This window comes from Xenopus tropicalis, chromosome 3, assembly GCF_000004195.4.
Source record: "Xenopus tropicalis strain Nigerian chromosome 3, UCB_Xtro_10.0, whole genome shotgun sequence".
In the NCBI taxonomy this organism is placed as follows: Eukaryota; Metazoa; Chordata; class Amphibia; order Anura; family Pipidae; genus Xenopus; species Xenopus tropicalis.
This window is the reverse complement of record NC_030679.2, coordinates 130,377,182-130,389,335: the sequence shown is the minus strand read 5'-3', so window position 1 is coordinate 130,389,335 and position 12,154 is coordinate 130,377,182. Positions and strand designations below refer to the sequence as shown.

The 12,154-nt window shown below is 39.1% G+C and overlaps 1 protein-coding gene across 13 annotated transcripts in view; it reads left to right on the top strand.

Annotated features, from left to right (window-relative positions):
* The window catches only part of ank1 (ankyrin 1), a 120,953-nt gene that overhangs the window by 53,591 nt on the left and 55,208 nt on the right, over positions 1 to 12,154 (top strand). For all 13 annotated transcript variants that reach the window (XM_012959150.1, XM_012959146.1, XM_012959145.1 and 10 more), the window contains 12 exons: positions 223 to 321; positions 4,142 to 4,240; positions 4,383 to 4,481; positions 7,551 to 7,736; positions 7,976 to 8,074; positions 9,160 to 9,258; positions 9,366 to 9,464; positions 9,561 to 9,758; positions 9,960 to 10,058; positions 10,267 to 10,365; positions 10,778 to 10,876; positions 11,498 to 11,695. In XM_012959150.1, the coding sequence (XP_012814604.1) occupies positions 223 to 321; positions 4,142 to 4,240; positions 4,383 to 4,481; positions 7,551 to 7,736; positions 7,976 to 8,074; positions 9,160 to 9,258; positions 9,366 to 9,464; positions 9,561 to 9,758; positions 9,960 to 10,058; positions 10,267 to 10,365; positions 10,778 to 10,876; positions 11,498 to 11,695 (1,473 nt within the window). The remainder of the gene's footprint in view (positions 1 to 222; positions 322 to 4,141; positions 4,241 to 4,382; positions 4,482 to 7,550; positions 7,737 to 7,975; positions 8,075 to 9,159; positions 9,259 to 9,365; positions 9,465 to 9,560; positions 9,759 to 9,959; positions 10,059 to 10,266; positions 10,366 to 10,777; positions 10,877 to 11,497; positions 11,696 to 12,154) is intronic.

The following is a 12,154-nucleotide window of genomic DNA, read 5'->3' as shown; positions in this document are numbered from 1 at the left end:
CTTTTCTAGCCATGGGGTCAGCTGCAAGTGTGGGCACTGTGACACTGGAATTATGGCCCCTCTTAATTAGACAGTTACAGTATGTTAGCGAGCAGCCAGCTGCCCATTATATCAATTCATGATGTTGATAATGTTAAAACTAACCACTTTTTGTCTTCCAGCGGCAGTTATTATTGTTTTTTGACCTTTTTCTGCACAAAATGTACTAATTTGTCCCTGCAGAATGGGCTGAATGCCTTGCACCTCTCAAGTAAAGAGGGCCATGTCAAAATGGTGACTGAGCTGTTACACAAAGATATTGTGCTGGAGACCACCACCAAGGTAAGAAACCTGCTTACTTACTGCCTCACTAGCACTGCCTGACTACCTACTCTCTCATATTTTCTTCCACTAGTCCTCTCTCTTACTTCAGATACCACTTGTAAGGAGTAGTTATTATATGTAAATGTTACTGTTTCTAATTTAGCTATTAACTGGCACTGTTAAAGAGCCCCCAGGAGAGGCTATATATGGCAGTGAACAGGGTACCACTTCCTTTTTGGCCAACTGGAGGAATGATGAATGATGCCAGGGTGCCTGAGGCCTCTCTCCTCAGTAACAAGTAGAATAAATAGACAGGTTAGTTAGTGGTAGGTTAGAGTTGTGGAGTTCACCGTAGGCGGCGAGAGTCAGAGGTAGGCTAGTGAGACAGCTGAGGCTCCACTGAGGATAGAGGAAGGGGCCAGTGTCCAAGCAGAACCTCACCCAGATAGAGATCCAGTGGAAAAGGGACTAGACAAGACTGATCACCATGCTGAAAGTCTGTAGGAAGGTATAGCGTCAGTGACAAGTAGGACAGAGCAGGGAAGCAGGCATCAGGGTGGGGGCCCAGTGGCCTGGAATACCTTATGCTAGCCATATTGCTCACTGGGGAATGCAACATATTTACTTAAGAAGTTGTACTGCTGACTGCAAATAAAGCAATCCTGAGTTCATCCACAACATTGTATGAACTTCCTATTTATTCAGTACTGAGGTGTACAAGTCAGTCGGCCAGGTAACACAAGAAGTTTCAGTACATCACCCATCACTATTGCCAACTTTCTACCCCCAGAAATAAACCAAACCGACTGCTTTTAGCTAACAGTCAAATAATTACTTAGTTTCCTTTGCTTAGCAGCCCCGGCAGTTTATGGTGTTTGGCTTAGCTGGGTTCCAGCAGATGCAGTTAAGTAAGCCTTTATTACACAGAGCTGATTTTTTCAGTGGATGAAACATTCAAGCAACTCTTTAAAGGAAGATCAATTATTGTTACAAGCAGCAAACACCACTGGTTCTGTTCCTCGCTAACAACATTGTACTTCCAGGAGCTCTCTATAACTATTCTATATCTATATATTTGTGCAATGAAACACTATGTGATGGCAGGACAAAAATCAGTGCAGGCAATGGATCTTTCCCCACCAGCTGCATGCCAACCGTTATAACTTCTAACAAGCTCTCAAGTCATTAGAAATACTACACACACAGTAAATATAATGGGAGTACCCAGTAATATAGGGCCTTGCTTCTCCCCAGTGTGAGAGAAAGGTAACTGTAACTGCACATTCCAACCAATTATGGTTTAACAGTAATGCTATATTCCCACAGGATGAGCAGTATTCTCACCTACCCTATTGGAAAGAGGCCCAAATACAACCAGGGTCAGACTGGCCTGCCAAAGTACCAGAAGATTTACTGGTGGGCACAGGCCCAAGTCTGGGAAAATTCCCATTAGGCCTTTCTTATTTTTTTACCATAAGCCTCTACTCCATTAGGCACTGTTTCCCTCTAATTGATGGCAGATACCATGTCACGGGACATATTTGATATTTTACTGAACGTTCCATGTCTGCATAGAAACAAAGGTCACATATTAATTTACAGTTCTTCTATTATTAATATAGTGTTATAAAGGCTAAACACTGGCATACTGTATGAGAAAAGGGCTGCTTAACGTGAGTGTATGTAGAAGGGCAGGCAGGTCACCTAGCAGGCTCAATACCTGCATCACACCAGATGTGATCACAGAAATCCATAGAGTCACTTTGACTTTCCTTTTATTTTACACAGCCATGTTTCCTTGGTATCCATCACTTTTATTTTTCCCACATGGAATGTTCTATACGATTCAGTTATTATGAGCTGCTCATTTTCACTGTCCTGATATCTGCACAAATACCATTCTGTCTATGCACTTCTCTACTTATTTATCTATCTATCATCTATCTATCTATAATCTATCATCTATCTATCATTTATCTATAATCTATCATCTATCTATCTATCTATCATCTATCTATCTATCTATCTATCATCTATCTATCCATCTATCTATCTATCTATCTATCATCTATCTATCTATCTATCATCTATCTATCTATCTATCATCTATCTATCTATCTGTCTGTCTATCTATCATCTATCTATCTATCTATCTATCTATCTATCTATATCATCTATTTATCATCTATCTATCTATCTATAATCTATCTATCATCTATCTATCTATCGATCTATCTATCTATCTTTCATCTATCTATCTTTCATCTATCTATCTACTGTATCTATCTATCTATCTATCTATCTATCTATCTATCTATCTATCATCTATCTATCTATCATCTATCTATCTATCTATCTATCTATCTATCTGTCTATCATCTATTTATCTATCATCTATCTATCTATCTATCTTTCATCTATCTATCTATCTATCTATCTATCTATCTATCTATCATCTATCTGTCTGTCTATCATCTATCTATCTATCTATCATCTATTTATCTATCATCTATCTATCTATCTATCTATCTATCATCTATCTATCTATCTATCTATCATCTATCTATCTATCTATCTATCTATCTGTCTATCATCTATTTATCTATCATCTATCTATCTATCTATCTATCTTTCATCTATCTATCTTTCATCTATCTATCTATCTATCTATCTATCTATCTATCTATCATCTATCTGTCTGTCTATCTATCTATCTATCTATCTATCATCTATTTATCTATCATCTATCTATCTATCTATCTATCTATCTATCTATCTATCTATCATCTATTTATCTATCATCTATCTATCTATCTATCTATCTATCTATCTATCTATCTATCTATCTATCATCTATCTATCTAGCATGTACCTACCAATGTATTTATCTGCCTACCATTTGCTGATTATTTATGTCTCTGTTATGGGCACCACTTCTGTTCTTTTACAGAACTGCATACACATTTTTTTAAATATTGCCATACATCCTAATGATAATAATTTGTGGACTCCCAAAGGGGTGGAGCTTACTGAAAAGAGTATACGGTTAAAGGGGTTTACCTTTAAGTTAACTCCCTCTTCTGCCTCTTTCCAACTTTCAAATGGGGGTCACTGACCCCAGAAGCTAAAAAGCTAATGCTCTGCAAGGCTACAATTTTATTATTACTGTTACTTTTCATTGCTTACCTTTTTATTCTGTTACTCTCCATTTCATATTCCAGTCTCTTATTCAAATCAATGCCTGGTAGCTATGGCAATTCAGACCCTAGCAACTAGATAGCTGTTGATATCCCAAACTGGAGAGCTGCTACATAAAAAGCAAAATAATTAAAAATACTACAAATAATAAAAAATGAAGACCAATTGCAAATTCTTATAATAACACTCTCTACATCATACTAAAAGTTATTTTAAAGGTGAACAACCCCTTTAAATGTCCCTCTGTGACGTGTTCTTCACATAGCACTTCCCACCTCTTTCACTATGGGCTATTTAATAAGCCTGTCTTTTTCTATATGCCTATTTCTCTTTAAAGGGAAACCCCACCCAAAGTTGTTTGTTTGTTTTTAAATATTGAAAGAAAATTTAAATCTAATCATCTTTCCAATTCATTACAAATGTTCAGTGGTTTTAAAGTTAATTGTAAATGTAATTGCTATTGAAATGAGTATCTGTCTGGCTGTTTCTATCCACTGCACTGGGATCCTGATTCTAAGGGATCTAGCCTTATGCTTTATTGTTTCCAAATTCTGTTTCCAACTGCAAATACATTTTAGAGCCCGGCGTTTGCCTCATTTGGCTCAGGCTCTTTCTTTCTTTTTTCCTTCTCACATGACAGAAAGGGAACACAGCGTTGCACATTGCGGCCCTAGCGGGCCAGGAAGATGTGGTGCGGGAACTTGTTAATCACGGGGCCAATGTTAACAGCCAGTCTCAGGTAAGGGTTTTTTTTTTTCAGGCACTGATTAAATGTCGTCAATACTTTGCATTTGTTTTGAAGAGAAAAATGACCAAGAATCAATGGGATTTCAAACTGTGATATGTGATGGCTCTTAACCATGTTCTTTCCCCAAACACAGAAAGGCTTCACCCCTCTGTATATGGCAGCTCAGGAGAATCATCTTCCTGTGGTAAAGTTTTTGCTGGAGAATGGAGCCAATCAAAACCTGGCTACAGAGGTGAGTCATGTGACTCACATATATGTATGTATTTCTACACCCTTCCCCTCACTGTGCGTAACCTTCCATTCCAGCTCTATGGGGGTTATGTAATAAAAGGCATTATGTTTGCCCAGGAGCAATTCTACAGCAGATTGATTGCTATGGGTTACTGGGCAAACTTATTTTATGGCTTGTATGTTATTTAATTTCATATATCATTAAAGATTACATTCTGTAGTTGTGCCTCTGAGTGTGGTTGGTACTTGCACTGACGAACATTCATGCAAGCTGTTCTTGTGATATGGACTGGTCTGGTCATGGTTTTCTATAAAATGATTTTAGCTGTGCAAAAGAAACCAAGATGATGCTAGTCCTATGTAACTTTAAAGATACAGGTATAGGATTTGTTATCTGGAAACCCATTATCCAGAATTACTGGAAGGCCATCTCCCACAGGCTCCCTTTAAATCAAATAATTCAGATTTTTAAAAATGATTTCCTTTTTCTGTGTTATAATAAAACAGTGCATAGTACTGGATGTCGATTAATATATAATTAATCCTTATTGGAAGCAAAACAATCCTAGTGTTTAAATGACAGACCCAGATTATGGAAAGACCCTTTATATGGTAAACCCCAGGTCCTGAGCATTCTGGATAACATGTCTTATACCTGTACTTAGCATAGGCATGAGTAAAGCATTGTTGGGTGTAATGGCTGAACACTGAGGGTCACTAAGATCCCAGATGCAAGAGGAGCACAGAAGGACCACAAAAGCTCATTTAAAAAGTACTTGCATCCAGGGTCTGGCTCTGAACCCCACACCTGATAAAAAAAATCTTGCTCTACATGACCAACTTTTTTTTTAGCCGATAAGCTGTTCTCATACGTCACTGGAGGCATAAATCTGTTAGAAATTGGCTGGCTGACAAATGGCAGCAGGGCAAATGGAAACAGATTTATGTGCCCCACACATTTAGATACAATCTCACTGCTTAGCTTTTCCTCTTTTGGCTCCAATCCAGGTATATTGCACTTTTCCTTAGGCAGCCAATACGCACATAAAAGATCACATAAGCAAAGGGTGATTTTTGTGTATAGGGACCTATTTGAAGACATTTTCTACACTGATTCCTTTCTAATATACTGGGGGCCAGTTCCATGTATAAGCCCCAAAAGCACATGTCAGGATAACTGTAGTGCCAGCTCATATATGACCAGATAAATTCAGTGCCATTTTCATACATCCCTGAAGACATGGCAGCATAAATACTGCTCCAATTCCATATATAATGAACTGAGTGATAAGGGTGCCCAAAGCTATCCAAAACATGTACAATAACCCCAGAATACTAGCTTCTGTATAATAACTATGCTAACTTCATGCATATTACCTCTAGAATACATAGCAGGATAAATGCAGTGCCAACTTTATGTATTAAACCTCCATCTTGTTTGTTGTAGGTAAATGTATTAATGTTAGCACATAGATGCTTAGCCTCCCAGATCAGCCACAACGTTAGAATAATGTGACCCATTGCCTTCTTCAGAATATTTCTGAACCCCTTTATCAATTCGCACACGTATTTAGCTCTAGTTCTGAAAAAAGACTGATGTTTGAGAACAACTCTCCCTGGAGACTTCATGCAAAATATGAGTCTATATAGATTATGATTAGAATTTGGACATCACAGGGAGATGTTTAGAAATTCATTTCCACCAACACCAAATGAAATCTCCATTTCTAAAGCTCAGTGTAGGCTGCAAATCTCAGGGAAAAATAATCTGCATAAGGAAATCACAGGCATGAGAAGTAAATATGTGTGTTGTGCAATAAAAATCAGAAGCAAAGGACCTTTTTGAATGTTCAGCACTGTTTAATGCACTGTTGCCTCTACAAATATTGATTATGGAGACATATATTGAATCTGTGGTCCTTACCTTGTCCCAGGAGGTGCATATAAATTGAAGATCCGGGGATGACAGACACGTAAAATTACAATCACCCCCTGCATCCTGCGCAATCTGCTGAAAGACAAAGTTTACAACAGTAGGAATACAATAGGGCTGGTTTAATAACATGGGCGCTAAGTTCTACCACTGCAGTAGCCCGTGGCAACCAGTCAGATCTTTGCATTTATTTACAAACTGGTAGTTGACTGATCAAACCTAATTTCTGATGGTTGCTATGATGCAACTATGTTGAAAAATAAGCCCTAATAAGATTTTTTATTTTAGGATAGCTCCTTTTTATTTGGATCCAGAATTATGCCTTCTTGCTTAGTATACGTAACAATTATTTTATAAGTGATTCCATTTCTTTGGCTCATTGTGGGGGGAGAATATGTAATAACATTCTACTTTCCTTTTAAACCCTTTCTGTAATGAACTCCTCCTTAGCCATAAGCCTGAGACACAAGCAGCAATTATGTTATGGGAAAGAATCATTATATAGAGTTTATCATCTCCCATTAGACTAAAGTTGGCCATGCATGGGTTCATATAGCCTTTGCCATGTCTGACTGAGTCAGCAACTGATTGGCCTGTGTATGAAGTAAAAACACAGCCCCTCAAGCAGATATCTGATAGGTAAGGACAGCAGCAGGTCATGGATTTGACATCTCTATAATTTTCCCTGGCCCTTTATGTGATCAGATCGATGATTGGAGGGACCAAAAGATCAGATCAGCCTGATTTGACCCAGCACTCAAGCGGCCAACACAGACAAAGATCCAATCACCTAAATCCTCTTGCATTTCCATATGCTGAGCATGCATGCATATTGTAACTTTAAAGAATGTAGGAAGCCTGAATACTATAGTATGAAAGCCGATTACTCTTATCATTATGGATTCTTCTTTTATATGATTTGTTTTTTGTTTATTACATACCATCTGCATTTTGCAAGACAACAAACTACTGTATTAAGCTACTAACTTTCTTGGATATCATAATACCCATAATGCATTATGTTATATGTTAACCATCTCTCTGGGGACTTGTGCTCTCTTCCTATGACTTTATATCTCCACTATAGTGTTATTACTGATCCAATACATTATTATTTGTATGTCTATCGATGCACAGGACGGCTTCACTCCACTGGCTGTAGCTCTGCAGCAGGGCCATGAGAATGTGGTTGCTTACCTAATCAGTTATGGGATGAAAGGGAAAGTACGACTTCCGGCACTGCATATTGCAGCTCGGAATGATGACACGCGGACAGCTGCTGTTCTTCTACAAAATGACCCCAATGCAGATGTGCTATCAAAGGTCAGGAGATGTGACTGCTATTGTTCCATTTTACAAGTAAATGTGCTGAGCTGGAATCCTCTTGTGCTGTTATATCTGGATATACTGGTACCATACCAACAGCTTTGTATCTGAACTACTACAAGCAGTAGACCACAATTGGTGGCTGTACATTCTCAATGCATGAGCTGGTATCAGTCTGTATTTGTTATACACCAGGTGAGTGTGCAGGTTTGTGACATTGTGCGATTGCGTTACAGACAGGATTCACGCCCCTGCACATCGCCGCGCACTACGAGAATCTCAATGTTGCACAGCTACTGCTGAATCGGGGAGCAAATGTTAATTTCACTCCTCAGGTAAGAAACCATAGGTTGCTCCATGTATCTGCTCCTCTTCCTTTCTAACCCCATTCTCAGTGTTTGTTCTCCTTTGGATCTCAAACTTGGGCCTCAGTTTAACTGTATGAGCAAAACTTATCTCCAGGTTTATCTCATAAAAATCAATATATGACAATAAGAAAATTTGGAATTGAAATAAGAGGAGAAAAGTGTTTTCTAACGGAATTGAATCTAGCCCTTTATCCCTCAGATCCCCTGTGCTTGCTTTACTTTTGTCTCTTTCCCATTCTTTAAATTGCATACAACATTCTCTTCCATATTCTCCCAGTCTTCCATTTCATTACTTATTCCTCCTTTATTCCCTCACATTCAGGCCCCTTTTTCCACCCACCCTCTACCATCCCCTCCTCTCTCATTTTTTCACCCTCCTACACTTTCCACAGACTAATTCTTTCCTACACTTTTATTTGCTCCCTATTAACTTTGTCTTATTTATTTAAGATCCCCCAAATCCATATTAATAGACTGGACCCATGCATATGATAGTTGGGGCTTCATGAAGTATGGCTGAACAGCTGCCATGACCTTAATTATAGTGCTACAATTCACTTTACTATCCAACCCATCACAGATGCTATTGGGGCCCCATGTAAACCTTCAGTTTACGCCAGTTCCACAACTGGATTATGCACACGGAGTTATAGGTTCTTGCCTAGCTCTCTGTCAGTGTCAGCTGACCTAGTCATGGAAGCATGAGTGGATCAGGCATTTCTTACTTCCCGCTGTACCAGTATATGGACATCATTAGTCTACCCAGGTCATTCTTTGGTCATAATGCATCAATAAGTGAATACATGGCAATAATTATGGATACAATTTGGTTTTGTAAATGCTGCCACCACTGAAATGATGTATTTATGTTCTTACACTCCACTTCTAATGTTACAAAAAATGCCACCTTCTCACTGTATACTATTTACCCTATAATCCCTTTTTATTATCCCAGTTACCTTCTCAAGCAATCACATCCACCACTTATAGTTTTCCTTGTTCTTTATCTGTATGAATTTTGACCTTTTGCAAATTATTCTGTCCCACTATAGAATGGCATCAGTGCACTCCATATAGCCTCCCGCCGTGGTAACGTTATCATGGTGAGATTGTTATTGGATCGTGGTGCTCAAATAGATGCTTGCACTAAGGTAAGGTTATTGCTGAGAGACGTGGCAGCAACTGCCTTGGTAGCATGTACAAAATGTTCACATATGGGAAGTTCTAGAGTATGTTTTAAATTAATTTTTCATTTTAGGATGAGCTGACCCCTCTACACTGTGCTGTACGAAATGGACATGTCAGAATTTCTGAGATTCTGCTGGATCATGGGGCCCCTATTCAGGCAAAGACCAAGGTATGGCAAGAAATATATTTGGATATGAATCAAACTGACTTACTGGCTGTGCCACAATGAAAGCTGGTTTACATGAATATCTTCCCTTTATTTCAGAATGGTCTGTCTCCAATTCACATGGCTTCCCAGGGGGATCACCTGGATTGTGTGCGACTCCTGCTCCAGTACCAGGCACATATCGATGACATAACACTGGATCACCTAACTCCGCTGCATGTGGCGGCTCACTGTGGTCATCACCGAGTGGCCAAACTCCTGTTGGACAAGGGAGCCAAGTCAAATGCAAGAGCCTTGGTATGATGAAAATTAGTAATACATAAAAAAACCCTTATTGACTAAATGTATCTCTTTTTCCTCCAGATTATTATCTTGTTTACTACTGTTTCCTGCAATAATTAAAAAAAAAAAAAAGCCATTTATTACTATTACTTCTTTGCTTTAACCTCATGTCTTCTACTTTTGTTCTCCTGCTTTACACATCCCCTTCCTACATAGAATGGCTTCACACCCCTACACATTGCCTGTAAGAAAAGTCACATTAGAGTCATGGAACTTCTCCTGAAATCTGGAGCCTCTATCGATGCAGTAACAGAGGTCAGAAAACATACCTGGATAACTTCCTACATGTTATCAGTAACTGTGCCTGTCTCTGTGCCTGTGTGCTTTTATCCCTTGTTTCTCCTCTCTTTTATGTCTTTAGGCATTTTTCATTTTTTTTATCTGATCTTTCAAGCATCTGTCTATTTCCTTTATTGTTTTCCCCTCAATGTTTTTGGTAGCTCATTTCTTTTTCTCTCTACAGTCTGGTCTCACCCCTCTCCATGTTGCCTCATTTATGGGCCATTTACCCATTGTGAAAACATTACTTCAGAAAGGAGCATCTCCTAATGTCTTCAGTGTGGTGAGAAAACATCTGAGCAACCATATTATTACTTCTTTTGCAATATCACTCAGCATATTTATCCAAACAATGGTACAGTCCAGACCTCCTAATGATGCCCTTACATGTTTAGACATCCTGATAACAGGATAACATGTTTTCATGTTCTGTTGGTGAATAGACCACTGAACCCTGACAACTGCCATTATCCCCAAGAAGTTGCCTTCTAAATAAACATGAACTTCTGTCCCATGAACACAACATCTTAACAAAACCAGTTCCCGTTAGAAGCATAGGAAAAAGAAATGTCTTGCTAGAAATGACTTTAAGGTTTGTCAGTACAATAAATATTCAACCACTTTGCTACTGGAACAACTAGCAAGGACAAGAGGAGGTAATGTAACTTAATCTACAATGTGTCGCTGTGTTACAGAAAGTGGAAACCCCCCTTCACATGGCAGCACGAGCCGCTCATACGGACGTTGCAGACTTTTTAATACAAAATAAAGCAAAGGTCAATGCAAGAGCAAAGGTGAGCCTGCAATAAGGGTGGGCTAAATTGATGGATAACACAATCCAAGGGATACAGCTCTTGAGGGACTGACTCTGGGCATTCTTGGGCACTTATTTTATATTAAGAGCGAAGTGGAAGTAGGTTTGAAATAATTCAGGGTTGGATCAATATCTATGGGTGTCGTCTAACTCAAGTGCATTTTTTTTTTCAAAAAATATTGCACACAAAATGAATTTCTCTCAAAGTGCATATTTGTAGCTGTATACACTGGTATAAAATTAAGTTTGAGCACAAAATACCACAAATTTCATTCTGTAAATGGAAACATACATTCTTTCTCTCAAATGTATAAAAATGGTGTAACCCAACCAGTGATGCGTAAATTACTGTCACAATAAATTATTTAAAAAGAACTTGAACAAAATTGTCTTAACAACTAGCATATGCATTGGCACTGGGTAGTTATTTCCAAGATTGTAGCTTTACACATTACTGCTTCTGTTACATAAATGCATGATTACATTTACAGAATGTGCACAATAACCTGAATTCCACTCACAAATACAGTGCTGTCTGCATTCAGAAGTGCTGTTTTCAATGCACCATTCTGTCATTTTTTCTTCCTTCTTTCCATCACAGGATGACCAGACACCTCTTCACTGTGCTGCCCGCTCTGGTCACTATGAAATGGTGCGATTGCTGCTTGAAAATGGAGCTCACCCTGATCCCCCAACTACAGCAGGTCACACACCTCTGCACCTTACTACCCGTGGGGGCCACACACAAACTGCAGAGCTCCTCTTGGATAACCAAGCAGCACACACTTCCATGACCAAGGTACCACTGCCCCAACATTCCTAAGGAAACCCCATGTCAAGCTTGGAGAACTTCAGTCCTGATTTGTATCCATGTACTTCTATAGACAGCCTTTATCTTTTCTATTTATCTACAGTGCCAAAAGAGTGGTTTTAATCCTCCCTACAGTATGTTCCTACACTTTTTATTGCCTTGTGCCTCACCTAGCAGCGTAAAAACATTATAAACCTAAAAAAACAACTGCATTCCCCTTGTGAATACGGCACTGCCTGCGGTTGCTGGCATTGTATTGAAGGCGGCAGGGGAAGCGCGTAGATGTCCACCCTCCCATCCAATAACGACCCTATGGTAGAAAGGATTGGGCTACCTTTTGTCTGCCAGCTCTGTGCTCTGCACCTAGTGCCTGATTCCAATCCACTGTTAGGTGCTGAGTGCAGCTAGAACCTGGACACCAGTGGTTTTTAAATAAGCACTAAGGGG